Below are 21,302 nucleotides of genomic sequence, written 5' to 3'. Positions count from 1 at the left end.
GCTTCTGGGAAAGAGCAGCTTTGTGATGCGGAAGGCTTCCCAGAGGAGTGACCTTTGAACTGGGGCTTAAAAATAAGGAAGTTGGTCAGATGGATGGTATAGGGTGATTAAAAAAAAAAAAAAAAAAAGCCAAAGCATGAATATGTAAAAAGACATCATATGTTTAGAAATAGAAAGACTTTGGCAGGACTGTAGTCCAAGATGGTGCAAAAGTAGAGGGCAGATTATAAAAGACTTTGTGTACTGTGCTCTGGATAACTTTATCCTGAAAGCATCAAAGAGCCAAGAGGGATTTTATGAATCTCCAGGACAGTAGTATGATTAATTAGACTGTCTAACAAATAATTCTAATTGCAGACTGGAGAAGAGGGAAATTGGTTAGAATGCTTTTCTAAAATTCCTTTGCCTTTTCTAACATTGTCAGCTATTTTCTGTAATATTGTACTGTGAAACATGATTTTGCACTTAGTCAGTCCTAGGTTACAGTCCTGCTGTGTTCTTGCTGGTTTCCACTTGAGACAGTGTGTATTGGTAGGACTAGCAGTTGACTTCTTTATTTTATAGATAGAAGAACTAGAGCTCAGAGAAGGAAGTTGACTAAGGTTAGCACTAGAGTGTGGTAGAGCTGGAACCACAGCACAGGCCTCCCCTCCCTCCTCCAGGGCTTTGTGTTTGTGTGTGAAGTTGTCTGCAAATAACCAGTTAGCTCAAGCTCTTTGGTAGCTCCTTTTCCTGTATGAATGTTACTGGGGTTTTCTCCTCTTAGCTATTTAGTACAAAACACTTCCATTTTTAAAGGAATGCACAAATTACTTGTAGCAGCTGCATTTAACTCTCACCATTGCTTTGACTTCTGTTTAATGCAGATCAAAGACACAGCTCTCTCCTTCTACCAAGCGCAAGAGAGAAGTCAGCCCTCCTGGGGCCCGAACAAGAGGTCAGCAGAGAGTGGAGGAAGCCCCTGTGAAAAAGGCAAAGCGATAATCCAGACCACCGCTGACTCTGGCTTGTTGAGGAACACAGTGGAGAGAAAAGGGACAAGGCTCAGTGACCAGTCTTTTTTTTTTCAACCAGGAAAAGGATGTGCATGTGCTATAAGTTCCTAGGTGCAAGCTTTTCCTTGTTATGTTTTAAACAGCTTTATAAACTATTGTTCATAGAAGATATGTACATTTATTTCAGATAAATGAAAGTAAGCTTACTTTGTATCTGAATTCAAAACAAAGTAGTTGTATATTTTAACATTTGAAATTGGGATTTCCTGATGTGTCACATCCTAACGCAAACGCTTCCAGCCCATCAGACACCAGGCTGCCCCCTGGTAATCTGTGTATAGTATATAAACATGTAAAAATAGGTTGTATTTTACTCTATGTATGATGCTAATCAATGAACACTTTATTTATTTTACAGAGAAAACTATCTGTGAACTTTACTATATATCTGTTTATTTTATTTTATTATTTTTTTTTTAATAAAAAAAGGGTTTTAAATGCTATGCAGTCATTAGTAGAAACTTTTTTAGGACTCTGCCTGCCCTATAACTATCTGAATATGATCTGGCAGAAATTCTCGCATGTATCCAAGTAAAGTAGTCTAGCTAAAGAAAGGTTCTCCATGGCTTTTCTGTTCACAGTTGTGACTCTGTTTTTTAAGAATGTAACTTGTTTTTAGATTTTACTTGCATCTGTGACTTTACTACCAGCCCCTCTGACATTAGAGATTCTGGTTCAGGTAAAGTTACGTCCTGTCACCTGCAGTAGAAACCCCTCTATTGCTCATTCCTTTCCTCTGTGTATCCCAAAGCTTCTACCAGTACTCTTTCCATATTGTCGTTTTCAGTGAAGAGAAATGCGTTAAAGATTAGGTCACTCCTGTCTGTCTAGCTTCAGGATTTTAAGTTGTTTTATACACAGTTATTTCAGGATACAAACCGGCTTTATTGCCAGGTGTTTTTTTAAACATGTTTTAACTTCCATATGAACAAACTGTCCAACTTAAGTTTTTCATATAAGATTATACTTTTCTTAAGATCAAATTTGTCTCTTGCAGTGCTGTGATGAGTTGCCAAATAACTGAGATTATTTTAAAATGTTTTGTTCATGTTCTTGTTTTATAATTAAAATTTACATTCAGTGTGTGTGGGGTTTATTTTTTGTTGTTGGTTTTCGTTTTTGTTTTTTACTCTTAATGTAAGGTGGATATATCTGTCATTTTACATGGTTTCTTACTGATATTTTATATATAAATTATAAAATGTTTCCCAAAATTTGAGTGGTAAGAATTTTTTTTCCTGTGTTTTAGAATTCCTCCCCATGAAAACTGTTTCCTCTCTCTAAATAATTGGTCTTAGATACATTTTCACATTCAAATATGAGTCAGTGATGGGCTCTCTTGGTAGATTGAACTTTAGATCCAGAAAGGACCTTAGAGACCAGGAATGAGAATTTCTCATTGGTTTTTATATGGATGAGTTTTAAGCAAAGTTTGAAAATCTAAAGTGATGTGTCTTAAAGTCATTTGAGGGTAGGAGCCAGACTAGGTTCCAAGGCTTCGGATCCCTCAAGTAACAGTCTTTGCCCTGGTCAGTTTTAGGTTGGTTCACCAGAGGTACCTGCCTGAAGATGTATTCTCAGTGTGAAACCACCGTCCATTGTTACTCAGATTGGAAATGCTGGCTGTGGGCATGACCCTGCAGGGACTGAGGAGTCGGGGTGTGAGGAAATGCTCCCTCTTAAGAAGATCGGAACTAAATAGTGGCACTGCATAAGGAATTTTCTGGCCAGGAAGTCAGCTAGACCACTTAGTAGCTTCCAGTGGTTCTGAAGCTCTGAGAGGAGATACTGCCTGATCAGTGGCATTGGAACTATGTGGGAGCAATTCTTGGTTGCCACGATGATTTGGTAATACTAGTATTTAGTAGAAGGAAGGAGGTCAAGGACGCAGAACATCCTACAATTCACAGGAGAATCCCCAACTCCAAAAAATTGTTCAGCCCAAAATACCAGTAGCTTCCCCCCACTGAGAAACACTTGCAGAACGTCTCCAAATTTGACATTTCCCTGGTCTCAGTTTAGACACCACTGCCACCACCTCACTGCTTCTCCATGAACACCCTGAACAATAGCTCCTCTTTCCCATCACAGAGCTGAGTCCAGGCCAAGACAATCAGGCAAGATGTAATGAAGGTAGCAGAGCATCCCAGGACTGAGGGTGGCCTGGCTCACAAACAGTGGCTAATTCCAACTCAGTTGAAGTCGACGATGCACAACAGCAGCCCTTCCCTTTCTGCCACCTGACCCCCAGCACCTAGCCTTAAACTGTAGATCTTACTAAGGCTCGCCATAAGCACCCGTTAGGAAGGACCATCAGGTAACCTCCTCTTCCCAGTGAGATCTCACAGTGAGTTGGTTGCAAAGCTGAAACTGAACTCTTCTCACCCCTGACCTGGGTTCCTTCTACTGAAGCCCATAGGAGGGACGCATTGCTCTTTCTGCCTCAGCAGCAGACTCACTGCCCTTGGGACCATAATGCAGTGGAGCACTCCCCCAAACGTCTCTGCCACTGATGAAACCTAGCTGATCTGAGGTCAAGGGGCGATGATTCTAACTGGAAGAAATGCTAGAAAAGGTCACTTTATTTTTTGTTTTGTTTTGTTTTGTTTTTTATTGTTTATCTTATGTGCACCTTCTATTTCGTAAAATTACTGCTTAGCAATCTTTGTATGATTAAATCAAGAACAATATGTTTTTCATAATACACTGACAGGCACTTTTCTCAAGGGAAGAAAATAGTCTTATAGCCAACATTTTTTCCACTGAAACTGCTGTGGTGGGAAAACACACATTTGTCAAGCTCCTACTCTATGCCTAACACTAGGGATGCAAACATGAACTCAAGGCTCAAGGGTTGTCAAAGCTCCAGAAGCAAACAGCTGGGCTGTACTGAGAATGGTGTCTGGTCACAACACAGCAAGGGGAAGAAAATTACCTTCCTGAGAGCTGCAGGGCAAAGGGCTACCTCCTGGCAGACAAGGGAAGGAGTTTATTTTTTAAAGTATAAAATGAAATTTCAAATGAGGTTGGAATGTAGAGAAGAGAGCATTTTAGAAGCTGAGGAGCAGGGAAGACTGGGGACAATGATGGGTGACGTTTTTACCACCAAGTCAACCTTTCAGAAACTTCTGGAGACCTACGCAGACAGTAATAACTATTAACATATCTCTACATTATGTGACACAAAACACTAGTTCCAAGAGATGCTTCCTCACGCTATAGCCCTTCTTGGAAAGTCACTGGGAACATTAGTACACACAAATTTGAAGAAATCATGAGAGGAATATGGCTATCTTTCTTTCACCCAGAATCTTCCAAGGTTATTAAACCTTAGAATCCTGGCTCCCCGCTCTTCCCCCTGCTAACACACACACACAGAGAAACTTAACATTCACAGAAATTAATGTTGCACAAAACTCTGCAAACTCTTGCCTCAGAGTTCCATAACAGCCCTGTGAAGGACTCTCAGACCCCGTTTCATAGCTGGGAGAACTGCAGCTCAGGATGTGGCATAACTTGCCTAAGAACACACACGTGAAGCCTGATGGCACCGGAAGGGTCTCCTCTCCATTGCTAGTGCCCGCAGAGACGCAAGTGAGCCCCAGCTCGCCCTTGACACTCTCTTAGCGGCAAAATCTCACTCTCAGTTTTCCTAAGTAATAATACTTTGGTTATAATAGAAATTAGCAGGAAAAATTAAAAGGAAAAAAAAATCACATGGAGTTCCACAAGTCAGATGTTATCACCATTAGTAGTTCAACGTGTACTTTTTAAAAATATGCCCATCTCTTATCCCAATCACACCTTCATTCCCTAAATACAGGTTTACCATTTGTTGTTTTGTCAGTTTTATTATCTAGATATACACATCCCAAAACAATATTTTAAGTTTTGAATGCTTTTGTGCCTTATATAAATAGAATCATATTTTATGGACCATAAAATATGCTTTTTTCTTTTACACTGTGTTTTGGAACTCATCTTTGTTAACATGTGTGGCTCCAGTTAGTTCGAGCTCACTGCTGTGTAGTACTCCATTGAAGGAATATATCACGATGCACTAAGCCATTCTCCTGTTACTGGTCTTTGGGTTGTTCCCAGGTTAAACGATGCTTCTACGGATGTTTTTGTGAAAATTCTCTAAGGCAGAGTTTCCCAAACTTATTAACTTCTTTGTACATATTATATTTGTAAGCACATTGAAGTAAGTGGAAGAACAAGGCTGGTTTCTGCCTGAGGATTCCATCTGCCTGTGACCCAGAGGACCAGGCTGCCCAGTCACTTTGATACTAGGGCATTAATTTATCTTCCCACCTGTACCCATTTTCTACACTACATCCTGCTTTCTGCTCCAGGATACAATTACTAATTCCTAGGGTAAGCATATTTTCAGCTTTGTGAGGTAATGCCAAAAGGTTTCCCAAATGCTTGTACCACATTGTACTTCTGCCAGCAGTGTTTAAGAATTATTTCTCTTCCTTGACATTTAGTACTATAAGATTTCTTGGTTTTTTCCTGTCTAGCTGGTGTAAAATATCTCCTTGTGTTCCTTGTTTGCACTGGTTATAGGAAGGTTGAGCTTCTCTTCATGTGTTCATTTTCCATTCTTATTTTCTCTTCTGTGAAATGCCCGTTCATTTCTTTGGCCCTCTTTCCCATTTGTTTTTGTATTTTTCTTTTGACTTGTAGGAGTTCTTTATACAAACCTTCATGTATATGCGTTACAAATACACCCCTCCCCCAGACACACACATACACAATATGTGGTTTATCTTTTCAGTCTATTGCACTTTTTTGGTGGGCTGTTTTTAATTTGAATGTAATTGGTATAAATTAATTTTGTGATTTAAGACTTTAGCACTTTTTGTGTCTTAAGACTCAAGATCAAATAGATATTCTCGTAAAAGTTTTAATGTTTTGCCTCACATTTAGGGCATGGAGAGAAAAGCCAGAGCCTTATTAGCACATGATTCTGGCGAGACATGTACACAAAAAAATCTAGGTCAACCTCTCCCAGGCACCTCTATATTTTAAAAGATGGTCCAAGGCCAGAAGGCATCTCACTGAAAACAACAGTCAACCTGCTTCCTGAATCATCGCTCCAGTGTGGACTGGCTGCCATCTCATCCTGGGTTCTCCTCTGACCATTGTCCGCTATACCCTTTACTTCTCTCCTCTCTTGGAGTTCCTAATACCTGTATTCCACATCTTCCTTTTGCTTGTTTACTCTCATATTTTGAGGAAGCATCAGTAGCATTCTGAGAAAGGTCTCTGTTGCATAGAATGAAATAACATAAAGGATCAACTGTCAAATCATACTCATGACTCAGAGATCTTACCCAGCACCAAGCTTTACTAATAATTTCAAGGATATAAGTAGTTGCTAGTTACAGTACAGGCCTAGGACAGCCAAGCTACTTCCCAGGCTCTTTCTCATCAGGATACACATGGGCCCAGATTAACACATGAGGTCTCTAAAAAATTCTGCAGCTCCATTATTTAGAAGGAAGCCATTTCAGTCATGGAATATCTGTACTTAGATGGTCACAAAGCTTGTGTGATATTTACCAGGGAGTCATGCCCCATAAATCAATAGATTCCAGGTTTTTTTGTCTGTTTGTTTGCTGCCATAAGCAATCCTGGACAGAGCAAGGTACGTCTGCTAAAACCATTCCATAAATGGCATCTCCTACTAGCACATACCATTAGTTGTTTGTCTGGAGGCCTGTCATTAGCAAGATTACAAAGATTCGTAAATCTGGTCACCTTTCTTTCCCAGGGGCATCACCTGCTATTGGATAAAAGGCCTGATTTTAACCATATTCTTCCTACCAGATTACAGAAAACAACTTTTAGACCTTGTTTCAGTCATGATTCAGTCAGCTATTAGAAACTGCACCAGTTATTTTAATAAGTAATTGCTATGGTTTGAATGTGTCCCCCAAAGTTCATGTGTTGGAAACTTAATTCCCAATGCAACGTGTAGAGAGGTCGGACCTTTAAGAGGCAATTAGGTCATGTGGCCTCTGCCCTCATGAATAAATTAATGTCATCATGACAATAGTGGGTGTTACAAAGGCACCTTTGACCTTCACTAGCTTGCTCGTGCTCTCTTGCCCTTCTGCATTCCACCATGGGATGACACAGCAGCAAGACCCTCACCAGATGCCAGCCCCTTGGTCCTGGACTTCCCAGCCTCCAGAAGTGTAAGAAATAAATCTCTGTTCTTTATAAATTATCCAGTCTTTGGTGTTCTGTTATAGCCACACCAAATGAACTAAGACCATAATTTAATAATGGGAATTAGCTTAAACAGCTATTAGAGAACTAAAAAGCAAAAGCATTAACACTGAGTAATACAGAGTAACTTCAGAAAGCAGCCAGCACCACCTCTGGGCTTGGGGAACAGAAAAGACTGAGGTTATTAGAAGGTCGAAGGAGAAGCCCTGCAGAGCTGGAACTCAGATCTCTGAGAAGGGATGCTACCCGGTTGGTGCTGGTGTCTCTGAGAGAGAACAATGTGGCCTGTCCTAGGAAGGTGGGAGAAAAATTGGAAACTGGAACCGACTGTAACTGCAATCGGCTGCCATTGCTGGGATGAAGAACCGTTGCTGGGTGATGGTAACAAAAGAGTGACAAAACAGGAAAAAGCAAGACACTTTTCCAACTTCTTCCTTCTAGGCATCCCTTAGTTGTCCTGTTGACAAAACTTAACAGGGAGTCTGCAGGCTAAGGAGAAGTCTGGTTTACAGAGTCCTAGTCCCAACACCAGAAAACAGAATACAGAGGGGTGGACTTGGAGTTAAGAGATGGTAGCTTAATAATAAGCACAAGCCACACTTCTGACTCCTCGCACCCATCCTACCCTTCTATACATATTTAAACTTCAATATAACAAGACCAGCTTTGTGGCTAGTGAATTTCCTTTATTCTCTAGTAAGCTCAGCAATGTACTTTAAGTGTGCAATTCAAGAATGTAATTAATCTAGCATCTTGGTGTTTTGCTGCAATAAGGCCTTTATAAATACCTAATATCCATGCTATCTAAAGCGGAAACTCCAAATACATTTTCTGAATCCTCTGCCGAAATCATTTGTGTCCTCATTTACTCAGTTTATATCTCCTGAAGGATCAGCCCCTCAGTGTTAGCTTTTAATAAATGCATTTCCTATGAACACTAGCAGAATCTGTTCAATGCTTTTGTAAAATGTCATCATTTCAAAATGAGATTATCATTAATGCTCAGAGTTGTTTTTATTTGCAGAAACCAATTTGTCAGTCTTCGACAAATCTTAGTGGAAATAGTCATCTAACTTTTATTTTCAATCGAAAAAGTCTTCAACAAGTACTTGCCTTTTTTATTTTTGGCTCATGTGTCCCCATGTCTCTCAAACATTATTGTTAATTTCATCCCTGTCATTTTGGGTCCTCTGGCCCTTCAAAAATTTCTTTCCCCAGTAAACACTGTTGGAGTCCGAAAAGGGTATATTTGATCATTTTGGATTACTAAAATTAAAAAGTAAATTAAACTTTCAGTGAAAGTTCTGTCTCAATTAATTTGTCCACCCTCCATCCCCAGGGCCCCTACTTCCTTCTGACCTGAATGTGGATTGATTCTAGAGAGGTGACTTGGACTGAAGGTGCCTTTGCTTGTCTTTTTGATACTTTACTAACAAGCCTTTTTGAAGTTACAGGAAACACATGTCTCTATCCCCGGTTCACCTGCATTTGTGTAGGGATTCCTCTGAAGCCTCCTCAACCTTCTTCCTTTGACAGTTCCCAGGACAGCTCGGTCCCATCTGTTCATCTGACATTCCATTAAGCCCGTGAGCTACCACAATATCCTGTTTTCCCCTTCCTGTTTCTAGCCACACTTACTCAGACAGAATGACAGTTTGCTGTAATTCCTTGACATAAATCTCTCCAGTGAGCTTTCTCCCCCTAATTTAAGCCCCTTCCTCTGAAAGCACAGCCCTCTGGCCCTTTCCCTTTCAAAACCCTGTCCAAAATATCCCATAATGGAAACAAACATCTCCAAGTTAGACCTCAGAAGATGATTTAACAACAACAAAAGAAACTAAAATATGTTATTTGTGCTAAAAGGCTGAGGGAACAGCTATGTAACTTAGACTGATGGTGTAACTAACACATGTTTTACAAAGTAGTCTGTTCTAGCAGCCATCTTAATGTAAGTGGCTTTGCTCTGGGTGACCTGGAACAAATCACTTGGCCTCTCTACGTCTCAGGTTCCTCATCTGTAAATACAAATTTTGATATCTGCACTGCTGACCGCATAGTGTTGTGCTGAGGATAAAATGAGATCATTCATTCGATAAATATTGGCTAAGCACCTACCATGTGCCAGGCCCATTCTAGGCACTAGGGACATGACAGTGATGTCACTTAAAACATTGTGTTTAAGAGATTCATCCAAATGACTGCATGCAATTGTAGACTGTTCATTCTCATTGCTGTATAGTGATCTATTGTGTGAATATACCACACTTGATTTATCCATTCTGCTGTTGAGCAGTTGGGTAGTTTCCAGGTTTTTAAATATTACAAAAAAAATGAGGCTATAAACATTCTGGCATACGTGTGCATTTCTGTTGGGTTGATTTCCTTTTAGTCTTTCTAATTGTGTCAGAGTCTCAGATTGGTGCTAGCATGCTGTACAATCTATGTGGCCCTTGTCAATGTGTCCTTATAACAAGAGAGCCAACCTCAGCCCTGGAGGTTTCAGCACCTCATTGTATCTAGCTAGAGCTGACAGACATTGTTTTATCTGCATTACATGAGGGTACTTCAACAAGTTCGTGAGAAAATAGAATTAAAAGATAATAAATCTTTCCATGAACTTTTTGAAGACCCCACATATATAATTTTAAGATTATATATGGCAAGAGGTTACTGATGAACCGTTTATATATTTAGGATGGCCACTATCACAAAAACAGAAAATAAGTGTTGGTGAGAGCGTGGAGAAGCGAGAATCCTTGTGCACTGGAGCGGGAGTGTAAAATGTTGCAGCTGTTATGGAAAACAGTATGAAGTTTCCTCGAAAAATTAAAAGTAAAATTACCATATGATCTCATAATCCTATTTCTTGGTATATATCCAAAAGAATTGAAAGCAACGTCACAGAGAGAGATTTGCACACACATGTTCGTTGCAGCATGATTCAGAATAACCAAGAAATGGAAGCAACTCAAATGTGCAAGGTTGGATGGGTGGATAAAAGATAACAATGTCTATATACAATAGAATATTATTCAGCTCTTAAAAAGAAGGAAATCTTGCCACACGCCATAATATAGATGAAACTTGAGGATATTATGTCAAGTGAAATAAGATAAACACTGTGTAATATGAAGTATCTAAAGTGATCAAAGTTATACAAACAGAAAATATGATATAAGCATGGCAGTTGCCAGAGGCTGCAGGGAGGGGAGATGGGGGTCTGCTCAATAGGCATGGAATTTCAGTGACGCTAGATGAGAAGGTTCTAGAGACCTAGTACCCAGCAACGTGGATATGCTTAACCCTCCTGAACTGTACACTTAAAAATTGTTAAGATGGCAAATTTTGCTCTGTGTTTTTTACTACAATTTAAAGAAAAAATAATAAGTGTTGGTGATGATGTGGAGGAATTGGGACCCTTGTGCACTGCTGTGGGGAATGTAAAATGGTGCAGATGCCATGAAAAATTATATGGTGGTTCCTCCAAAGATTACCATATAACCCAGCAATTCCATTTCTGGGTGTATATTCAAAAAAAAATTAAAAGCAGGGTCTCAAACAGATATTTGTAAACCCATTTTCACTGTAGCATTATTCACAATAGTGAAAATGTGGAAGCCACTCAAGTGTTCATTGACAGATGAATGGATAAGCAAAAGTGTGCTATAGGCATCAAACAGAATAGTGTATCCGGTATGAAAAAGGAAGGCAACTCTGTCACCCACGACAACATGGATGAATTTGGAAGACATTATGCTAAATGACATAAGCCAGTCATGAAAGGACAAATATTGAATGCTTCCTCTACACAGGCGCCTAGAGTAGTCAAATGCATAGACACAGAGTAGAATGGCGGTTTCCAGGGGCTGGGGGAAGAAGCTAGTGTTTAATGGGTACAGAATTTCAGTTTGGTGGTGATGGTTGCACAACAGTGTAAATGTACTAAATGCCAGGGAGCTGCACCCTAAAAATGATTAAAATGCTAAATTTCACACTATGTATTTTTTACTTTGAAAAGGTTTTTGAAGAGAATCCTGCCAGAAGAGATGCCAGTTCCGGCCATTCCGGCCATCCCCAGCGCCACCTAATCCAAGCCACCATCGCCTCTTGCTTGGACTCTTGCACTAGCTTCTACTTGGTCTCCCTGATGCTCCATTTATTATCCTCACAATCTTTTCGTTATAGAACAGCCAGCATAATCTAAAAAATGTAAATCATAATCAGTTACTGCGTTGCTTAAAATCTTCCTATGGCTTCCCATCATACTTGCATTGATTTTTCACATTTCTGGAGGCTGGAAAGTCCAAAATCAAGGGCAGACCTTGTGTTCACAGACAGATACCTTCTTGCTGTATCCTTACATGGCAGAGAGAGAAATAGGGAGAGAGACAGAGAGCAGGAGAGAGAGAGAGAGAGAGAGAGAGAGAGAGATTTCTAGTAGGGTCACTAATGTCACTCATTAGGGCTCTACCGTCATGACCTAATTACTTCCTAATACCATCACATTGGGGGTTAGGATTTCAACATATAAATTTGGGGGGACACAAACGTTCAGTACATAACAGACGGTTCCCACCTGAGGCTTTTGCACTAGTTTTTTCCTCTCTTTGAAAATCTTTCCTTTGGTCTTGACAAGGCAACTATTTCTGCTTTGACTCTCACTCCCTGTAAAGTAGCCCCAAATTGCCCTCTATCACATCACCCTCTTTTAATTTTCTTTCACCATCTGATGTTTTCGCCACTGTTTTATTTAGACATTTGTTTATTTGTGGTATTACTCCACTAGAATGGGAACCTCTTTACAAAACCTTGAGCCCCACAACCTAAAACAGTGCCTGAGACAAAATAGGCATTAGTTGGAAAATTTCCCAGGAAGAACCTGACATAACACTGTGATATACACAGTGTCTCCCAGGATAGTTTCCTAGAGACAGAAATACAATAAATCCAGAAGGCTTTCTCTGTATTTCACAGACATCTCAAACTCAGCTCAAGCAACAGCGTAGAACACCTTCTTTACCCGCTCAAGCCCGCTGCTCCTCCTGAGCTCCCCGCCCCCGCCCCCCACTATAGACAACCCAGATGAGAAAAGAAAACCCGAAGGACAAGATAGGTTTGTCTGCAACGCCTGCACTTTCTGATGCTGAGGGTGAACTTCTTTAATTACCATCATGAATAAATTAGCATCCGAAAAACATTCCTATGGCTCTAATAAAACACACAAAGCTGCAAGTGCCCTAAACCATCATCCAGAGAGAGCACTCGTTAAATACTGGCCACCGGTGGCCTGCAGAGCCAGCGCAGAGGAATCAAGGTGGGTTACGAGGCAGGCCTGGAGATCTCGGGCCCTCCCACTGCAACGACTTCCATCTAAAACTGATCCCATGTCCCCGCCTGGCCCCAATCCCTTCCTCCAGTTCTTGGGGGAGGTGGGTCTTTAGTGGGGGTTCTGTGTCTGGGTGAAGTTTTAAAATGGAACAACTGCGCGACTAGATCACTGACAAGGTGAGATTGTGGAGACATAAAACTGGGAGCAAAAGCATTCCGTTTTGTGAAGCTTTTTTTTTTTTTTTGGAACTCCAGTTGTCACACTACTTTTCTGTATAGGTATGTCACACATCCCGAAGGGGTGCCCGCTAGGTGGCGCGCGTTCTCCACCGTACCCAGGCGGATTCGGGGGCGGGTGCATTTGTTTTTAATACGCTGAGAGGTGATCTGCAGCTCTGGCTTTTTACATGCAAGAAAACTAACCTCCAAAGGCGAAGTGTTTTCCGTGGGGTTGCTTTGCTACATCACATCCAAGAGCATAGTCTGACTTCTGAATACGATGAGTTCCCATCACTTGGCTGTCTCCCTCTACACATGGTTTAGTTTGTTGATTGATAACAAAACGGCGTGTTTCCTTCTTTTTACATAACGACCTTAGGTTTAGATACTCAGGCCTAGGCGTGCTTTATGTTCAAGAGCACAAAATAGAAGAAATGGTTAGATTGGCCTACCTGAATTTTTTCTATGATTTCCTTAATTCAAACAAAGCTCCTGTTCTGATGAATGAGTAATTAGAAATGTGTAAGGTGGGGAAATTTTCGATGAGAATAAAGCTGAAGATTAATAAGAAAAACCCGATAGGGCGCAAAATCCAATTGGATTTGGCATCAGACAAAGCCATGTTTGAATCCTGACAGCCACTTGCTTATGGTCAAGTCATTTGAACTCCGTGAGTCTGAGTTTCTACATGTGTGAAACAGGAAAATAATATTTCCTACTCATCCCGCCCCCAGGGGTGTGTACATTAAATAAAATAATAGGCTTTGTATCCCAGCACATTGTCCGTGAGTAATATTTGTTTAAATACAAAACTACGTTGGCCAATAATAATAATACTTCTGTCTGCAGTCTCATATCCCTGGACCATGTGCATAAACAAACAAACAAACAAACAAACAAAAACAAAAACAAAACAAAAACCTCTGCTGAAGACTGATCGCTTAGAAACGCAGGAGCCGGTATCTGCTGGCGGGAAAGCGAGGTATTGCTTGATCCTTGGGAGGTGGACAGCCTGGAGCGCTCTCTGGAGTCTGCGGGTGGGGACAGACCGTCTGTCCCCAACCTCTGCCTGGACCTGGATCTGGCGAGTCTCCCACGGCATCCCCTCCGCTCTCGCTTGCTCGCTCGGTCCAGCAACGGCCGCAGAGGGCAGCGTGTCCAAGCCCTTGTTTTAAAGCAGCGGAAATTAGAGAAGGCAGATGACTACTGCCAAGGTCACCGGCGTCTGAGAGACTAGCCCCGCGGCCGTGGCAGGGCAGCGCTGGGCGCGCGCTCCGGACTCTCGCTGCGGGGAAGGGGCGCTCCCGAGGCCTGAGGCTGGCCAGGGCGCAGGTGGAGCGCGGCAGGGGCGTAGCGCGCGGTGGCACCGCGGGGAGATCTGGGTGGGTCCGGGCCCCGGCCGCGCGGGCACGTGCGCAGCAGCTCCGGCACGCACCCGGGGACCGCGGTCTCCCCCTGCCCGCGCCCTCGGTGCTCCCAGACGCATCCCACTCTCCGCCCGCAGCCCGCCGAAGCCTCACCGCCCACCAGCGCGCAGGGCCCGGGCCGTTCCGGGGACCAGAGGGCCCGGCACGTAGGGGGCGCACAGGGACCAGCTGCGGTGGAGAACAGGATGGGGAGAAAGAAGGCGAGGAGGGGGCGCGACTGGGGCGGAAGGCGCGGGCGCGAGGAGAGCCGGGCACCTCCTGGAGGCCTCGCCGGCTGCCCGATCCGGCTTCCCAAGTCCGCTAACTCCCGGGGCCGGCCCGGGCTGGATCGCGGCGCCAACAAAAGGGCTACGCCGGGAGGAAATCGCCCTCGATGGGCTGGAAGCGGTGCCCGGGCGCCCCCGTCCCCGCCGACCTCCGGCCCCCTGATGGGTGCTGCCCTGCCGAGCCCTCGCCACGTACCCTTCCTGGCCAGCCTCGATCCCACACGTATCCCGGGATATCTCTGTGCATCCGACCACCTCTGCTCACCGTCCAGCAAAGAATTTCATCCCCACCTGACCCCTTATTAGGAATAGATTCTCATTGTAGCTCACGACCCGTGTGTTTATCCTCAGCCAAACACCCGACTCCCCGCCCTGCCTGCAGTCACTCAGCAGAACTACAGACGGACTCAGCCCCGCGGCTGCCCGAGATGACACCAGGAGCCTCGCTCGCCGTGCGCCTCCTGGAGACACGGGACGCAGCTCGTTCCCTGCACCCCCGCACACAGGAGAAGCCAACAACTCAAAGTCACCAAGACGCCTCTTTCCAGGCTTTGAAAACCTCTGCGCAAGCCTGTGGCAGGGGCATATTCAACTGAAATTTGGATTTATTTATTAAAAAGGAATGGGCCGGGGGGTGGGGTGGAGGGACAACTAAATGGTAAACATTTTAAAATAAGTCTTTGTGTAGCCCTGAACTTACTCCAACTGCTGGTCGTTCCACCCCCAAACGTCTCTGCCCGCCTGTGTGTTTGGAACTCACACCAAGTCCTGACCCCACAAAGCCATAGTTGTATGGGACACACCGTCCACACCTGCCCAGCCCCTATTTTCAGGGAAACCTGTGTCGATCTCCTCCTCGACCCGCCCCCTGGAGAGTAGCAACTTGTGTATAGACGTTCCCAACGCCACTGCACGGGGGTGGGGGCGCGGTAATTTAAAGAGCAAAGTTGTTGGGGGGGGAGAGAACACAATTTCTTTTGAAACCTCATAAAGCATTCTGTTCTGTGCCTGTCCCGGCCTGAAGAGCATCCCTGTCTCTTCCACTTGCCACATACTGACACCAAATTTAAACATCTTTCCTGCAAAACTGATAGGATTGTAAAGAGCTATGAAGGGCAATGAACTTTTCAAGTGGGAGTTTTTCCCCAGGTACATTACAAGGTCTGAACAGAGCAAGAAAGCATCTTGTGGCTGAAATGCTAAAACTACAGAGGTTGCAAAACCTCATTCTGAGGCTGAAAACTATGAATAGTGGGTGAATTTCCTCCTGCGGTGCACAACAAGAACAACCAAAAAGAAAGCAACAGGGGGAGATATTACATATTTTAATGACACCAAAAACACTAGTTACGGCAATTTACTAAATAAAAATCACAGTCCTTTAAATTTATTTAATGGTTCAAGTTTGTGCACTTGGTATTAACCCTCTGGTAAAATTTAGAAAAGACAGTAAATTATGTTACTGTGCAATTTTTTATTTTAAAAGATGTAACAAACAACATGTTTTGATGTACCTACAATATTTGTATTTCTTAGCTTAGTTCTTTCTATTACGTAAAACAGTGCATTTCTTGTGTTTTTTTAAAGAACATTAAATGTCAGTTTTGGATAACTCTATTATGGTAATTTCCGGATATACTTTTAAACAATCTCTTCCTAATCTTACTCAACTAACAAGTAACAGACTATTTAAAGAATAAATTGAAAGGTTTCTTCTTCTTGCTGGTGTAAACGTTAGTAAACTCCAATTAATTCACTCCAATTAAATGCCTACGGAAATGACTGCACAATTTCCAGAAACCCTCCCCAAATGCCTTGCAATTATTCGCCTGACTTTAGTTCTAATTCCTCTGTAGAAAGCAAACCAAATCAAAGACAGCGAGGAAAGAAAAATATTTTTAAACTGATTTTAACTAACTGGTTATTTCAGCAAAGAGCGTTAGCAGTGAGGAAGCCGTGACACTGTAGCGGGGGGGAAAGATGAATTTTGTTCTTGGTGTTTGTTATCCTTCCTAGAAAACAGACACCACAGGAGTGGTTTATAGAACTGCGTTATCTTGGATTTTCTTGGCAGGTTTTGACTCAGCTTAGTATCAGGGTTCCATCAAAGCGCTGAAATAGGTGGATCCACCTGCCCAGGTAGGAAACGTGGTTTCGGGGTGGGCGAGCCCCCTTGCTGCTGGAGGATGCGTCAAGGAGGGAAGGGGTTAAGTCAGATCCTGTCTTTAGCGGCTCAACTTGCCCAGTTTTGTCTGTGAAGTCAACGTCGCCCAGCTGGAGCCAGCCAATGGACGGCCGGGAGCGCCGGGACAGCCCAGTGAAGGGGCGTGGCCCGAGGCTGTCACTCAGCGCTGAGGAATGACACCCGGGCGGGAGGGGGCTACGGTGGAACGCAGGGGAAGGGAAGGGAGAAGAAACAGATAAAACCGGGGCAGGGGGTAAAAAGGTGCCCCGCGCCTCTCGGAATCCAGCGGCCTCCGCCACCGCCGCCGCCGCCGGGGGTGGGCTCCGGAAGGGTCAGGCCAGCGAGGAAGGGCGAGGACGAGCCGGGAGCACCATCCTGCAGGCGGGGAAGAGACAGAAGCGCCAAGAAAAAGGGACGAGGGCCGTGCGCCCCCGCGGCGCTCCGGAGCGGACCGCGGCCGCGGAGGAGCCCCCGCCAGTCCTCCCCCACGGTCGGCGAGGAGGCAGACCCCGGCCCGCCCCTGAGGGCGAGAAGCGATGAGATAATCCAGCTGAGCTTCGAAAGCAGAGCGTCTGGCGCTGGATTCGGGGGAGGGGGTCTCCAGGAGGGGTGGGCCTCGGAGGTGGGGGTGAGGGTCGGCGCAGATCCCGGGCCGGAGGGGGCGGGGGCTGCCGGGCCGCGCCGGAGTGGGTCGCTCGGGCCTCGCACAGCCGGCTCACTTGCGCTGCGGCCGCCCGCGCTCTCTGCCCGGCTCCGAGCTGCCCAGCGCCCCGGCTGCCCGCCAGTCCGCCGCTCCGACCGGCGGCGCAGATGGCTGTGCGCGGCGCCGGCACCTTGACGCCCTTCTCCATCCAGGCGATCCTCAACAAGAAAGAAGAGCGCGGGCTGTTGGCCGCGCCGGAGGGGCGCCCGGCGCCCGGGGGCACAGCGGTGGCAGTGGCCGCGGCGCCCGCTGTCTGCTGCTGGCGGCTCTTTGGGGAGACGGACGCGGGCACGCTGGGGGGCGCGGAGGAATCTCTGCTGGCGTCTCCAGCCCGGGCCAGAACAGCTGCGGGGCGGACTGCGGAGAGCCCGGGAGCCTGGGACTCGGACTCGGCGCTCAGCGAGGAGAACGACGGCCGGCGGCGCTGCGCGGACCCGCCGGGGGCCAGCGGGGCCGGCCGCGCGGGGGGAACCGTGGGCCTCGGCCAGCCGGTCTGCGAGCTGCCCGCCTCCAAGGACCTGGAGGAGGAAGCGGCGGGCCAGAGCGACAGCGAGATGTCGGCCAGCGTCTCAGGTCTGCTGTGGCTTCTCGGGCCGGGGGCCGGGTTGAAGGGATGGATAAGGAGGGCAACCACGCCGAGCAGGGTGGGCCTGGTACGGGCATCCTGCACCCGGGGGCTCCGGAGCTAGCCAAGTCCCGAAGTTCTGCGTGCTGTAGCGGCTGTTCTAACTCAACGGGAAGTGAGCCTGCGAAAGGGCCGGGAAACTCAGAGCCCTGAGTCCTGAGCCAATGTTCCCTAGACCGGGTTGGGAGAGAGCCGCTGCACCCTGCGCGCGGGGAGTTTGAGTTCACTTCCAGTGCCTTCGTCTGTACCTGTCCCTAAGTCCCCCAAATTAGCGAAGGGGAAGAGCTAGAGGGGCAGAGACTTCAAGTAGCCAGTGCCAGGGACCGGCCCCACAGTTCAGGGACTGGTAAGGAAGGATGCCCCCAAGTGCGCCACAGCCAAGGATCTGCAGAGCCAGGGCTTTGGGAAAAGGGCTGGTTTGGCTTTCCCAGACGCCGAGGCTGGGAGAGCAGAGCTGGGCTGAGGCTTCAGGAGCTGGAAGCAAACCCAGCAGTCAGCTGAAGGCAGGGGGGGATGATTAAGATCATCCCGGATGCAGCCAGGAGAGGGGCGGGCACGTCGCATGGTCGGAAAGACCCCCGTACTCGCCCGGGTTGGGTGCGCGCTGCTTTAGGCCTCACGCTGGCCCAAAGCAGGCCAGAGCTGTGGATCTCTCTGAACGGGTGTTTCAGGGACAGTGGGGAAGAGGCCAACGAGCTGGTGTCAGATCAGGGTCCGAGGACTCTAGGACACCCCTCCCCTCTTTAACCTCCTGCCCTCAAGTCCCAACCTTCCTCTCATTTTCTTGTGAAGAGAGGGACAGAAGCTCACCCAAGGCCTTGGCGCAGACAGTTTCTATACCCTTTGCAGCAATCCCAGGCGGCTGGGGGGCAGGAAATTCCAAATATCTCTTGGCCCTAGGATCCCTCCCTCCACCTTCCTGTCACCTGCACCCGACGCGCGCGCGTGTGTGCGCGTGAGTGGAGCGAGGCGGGTGGGCCCGAGCGGGAAGACGGAAACGCAGCCTAGAACCCCAAGGCTCCAGGCCGAGAGCTGAGAGGGCTAGCGGGGTTGCTCAGGCCCAGTGCCTCACGTTACCGAGAGGAGCCTGGGGCCCAGAGAGGGTGGAAAGCTAGTTGTCATGGGCGGCACAGCGTTGGCACAGCGGCCGAGTCCGTCTCCCGCATCAGAAGAGGCCTGGGTGCGGGAAGCTAGTAGGACAGGGTTCTAAGACTGTTCTTTAGGGCTGGCAGCCTCCTGGACCTCACCACCGCTTTGGCGGCATCAGAGCGTATCTCTGTCCTACCTCTCCCCACCCCCTGTGACCCTGCTGAGGCCCAGCCCCACCTCCTCTGCGGTGCTCACAGTCTCTTGTTTCTGTTCCCACCGGTGTCCGCAGGCGACCGCAGCCCGAGGGCCGAGGATGACAGTGTTGGCCCCGGAGGCGCACGCGTGCCAGCGCTGTGCAGCGGCGCGGGCGGCGGGGGCAGCGGCGGACAGACCTGCGGCGCCGAGGAGGAGGAGGAGCCGGCGGCGCCCAAGCCCCGCAAGAAGCGCTCGCGGGCCGCCTTCTCCCACGCGCAGGTCTTCGAGCTGGAGCGCCGTTTCAACCACCAGCGCTACCTGTCGGGGCCCGAGCGTGCAGACCTGGCCGCGTCGCTGAAGCTCACCGAGACGCAGGTGAAGATCTGGTTCCAGAACCGTCGGTACAAGACCAAGCGCCGGCAGATGGCCGCCGACCTGCTGGCCTCAGCACCCGCTGCCAAGAAGGTGGCGGTGAAGGTGCTGGTGCGCGACGACCAGAGACAGTACCTGCCCGGCGAGGTGCTGCGGCCACCGTCGCTCCTGCCACTGCAGCCCTCCTACTACTACCCCTACTACTGCCTCCCGGGCTGGGCGCTCTCCACGTGCGCGGCCGCCGCGGGCACCCAGTGAGCCGACGTGGGGTGAGGCCGCTATGATCCCCGCGCCCCAGCTCAGGACGGCTGTGCAGGTTGTACTCCGTACAGGGGCGCCCCGCCGCGGGGGCACGTGAAGGATGACATCCAGCTGTGGCTCGGCTGGCCAGGACTTGTGCCCTGGCAGCCGGACTGAGTCTGCCCGGAGGGGGCGCCCTTTTCTAATTTGAACAGAGGCACCCTCTGGCCTAGGGGTCCTGCTCAGCCCTCGCCTGCCTGGAAGCCCCTGGTCACTATTTATTACCACGAAAATGTTGGGATTTGGATTTGGATTGTGTCTGCCTGGGGATGGCGTTTCCCCAGAGCGGGCACTCCTGGAGACCACGTCGCACGAGTCCCCAGCATTTCAGGCCTACCGGGAGCTTCGTGCGCTAGGCCACACTAGTTCATGGTATCCATGCTACCAATATATGTGTATCTACATATCTTTTATTGGGGGAAATTGCATTTGTAACAGAGGGTGCGGAACCCTGGCAGCCCCAGTCAGCCCCAGGCCAGGGATTGATTTCGAGCATGAACGGTTTGGTTGGGGGACCCTCCGCTCCACCCTTCCCGAGTGTCGGATTCGGGTGGTGGCGCCCGATTGGGTGCTGAATGTCAGGAAGGGAGCCCCCGAGGGTGCGGCAGGCCAGGAGGGGTCCCCACAACTTCCCTCTCAGAAGTCCAGGGCCGCGTCCAAATGGGGAGCGCCTGGGAGCCCCCCGGGAGGAGAGAGCGCACCCGGGCAGCCCTTCGCAGAAACGTTCCTTCATTTCTTTTAATTTTGTAAAGGAGGAAAAGACTTGTAGCACTTTTCAGTTGTTTGTATTCAAATGACGGTTATTTTTGTATTCAATGTGAATATCCCCGGCCAGCCTTTCCTGCGTCCCCGCAGTGCCGGCGCCTGGCCCTCTGTCCCTACCTTACACGGACTCCTGCGCCCTGGCCTGGGACGCCCCCGTCTGCCCCTAAGACAGGTGGTCCTGCCTGTCGTGTCAGCCTTGCCGCTTTTTGCCTCCTTAAGGGCACTGTGCACTCAACTAGAGTATTAACTGTAAAAAGATTTGTGAAGTTCGGAAGCTCTATTCGCTGTATTTTTTTTCCCCTCTAATTTATAAACTTTTAGTTTAAGTTGCCCTCCTGGACGCCGTGTTTTTTCTGAAACTCTCTCCGTCCGGCTTTAAGGGAACCGGGAAAGCGGGCGGGAAGGAGCTGGGCTCGCCTTCCAACCTCTTCTCAGGGTCGGAGGCAGGACGCCTGCCCCTCCCGGGAGCTGCCCTGCCGCCCACCCCGCAGGAAGGGCTGGAACTGAGCCGGCGTCGCGGGTGAATCCCACTG

At 47.6% G+C, this 21,302-nt stretch overlaps 2 protein-coding genes across 4 annotated transcripts in view; both read left to right on the top strand.

The window, feature by feature from the left end:
- BOD1L1 (biorientation of chromosomes in cell division 1 like 1) overlaps window positions 1-1,472 on the top strand; it is a 53,233-nt gene extending 51,761 nt beyond the window's left edge. For 2 of the 3 annotated variants that reach the window (XM_063107699.1, XM_063107698.1), the window contains one exon: window positions 867-1,472. In XM_063107699.1, the coding sequence (XP_062963769.1) occupies window positions 867-984 (118 nt within the window). In that variant the 3' untranslated portion in view covers window positions 985-1,472. The remainder of the gene's footprint in view (window positions 1-866) is intronic. The other variant, XR_010024433.1, reaches the window with a different exon arrangement.
- A 16,058-nt stretch (window positions 1,473-17,530) lies between these two features.
- NKX3-2 (NK3 homeobox 2) lies at window positions 17,531-19,962 on the top strand. The gene is made up of 2 exons (XM_063107216.1): window positions 17,531-17,996; window positions 19,427-19,962. Exons 1-2 carry the CDS (start codon window positions 17,531-17,533, stop codon window positions 19,960-19,962), a joined length of 1,002 nt encoding a protein of 333 aa, XP_062963286.1.
- The last annotated feature ends 1,340 nt before the right edge of the window (window positions 19,963-21,302 follow it).

This window comes from Cynocephalus volans, chromosome 9 (genome assembly GCF_027409185.1).
Source record: "Cynocephalus volans isolate mCynVol1 chromosome 9, mCynVol1.pri, whole genome shotgun sequence".
Classification (NCBI taxonomy): Eukaryota; Metazoa; Chordata; class Mammalia; order Dermoptera; family Cynocephalidae; genus Cynocephalus; species Cynocephalus volans.
This window is presented reverse-complemented; position numbering and strand designations above follow the sequence as displayed.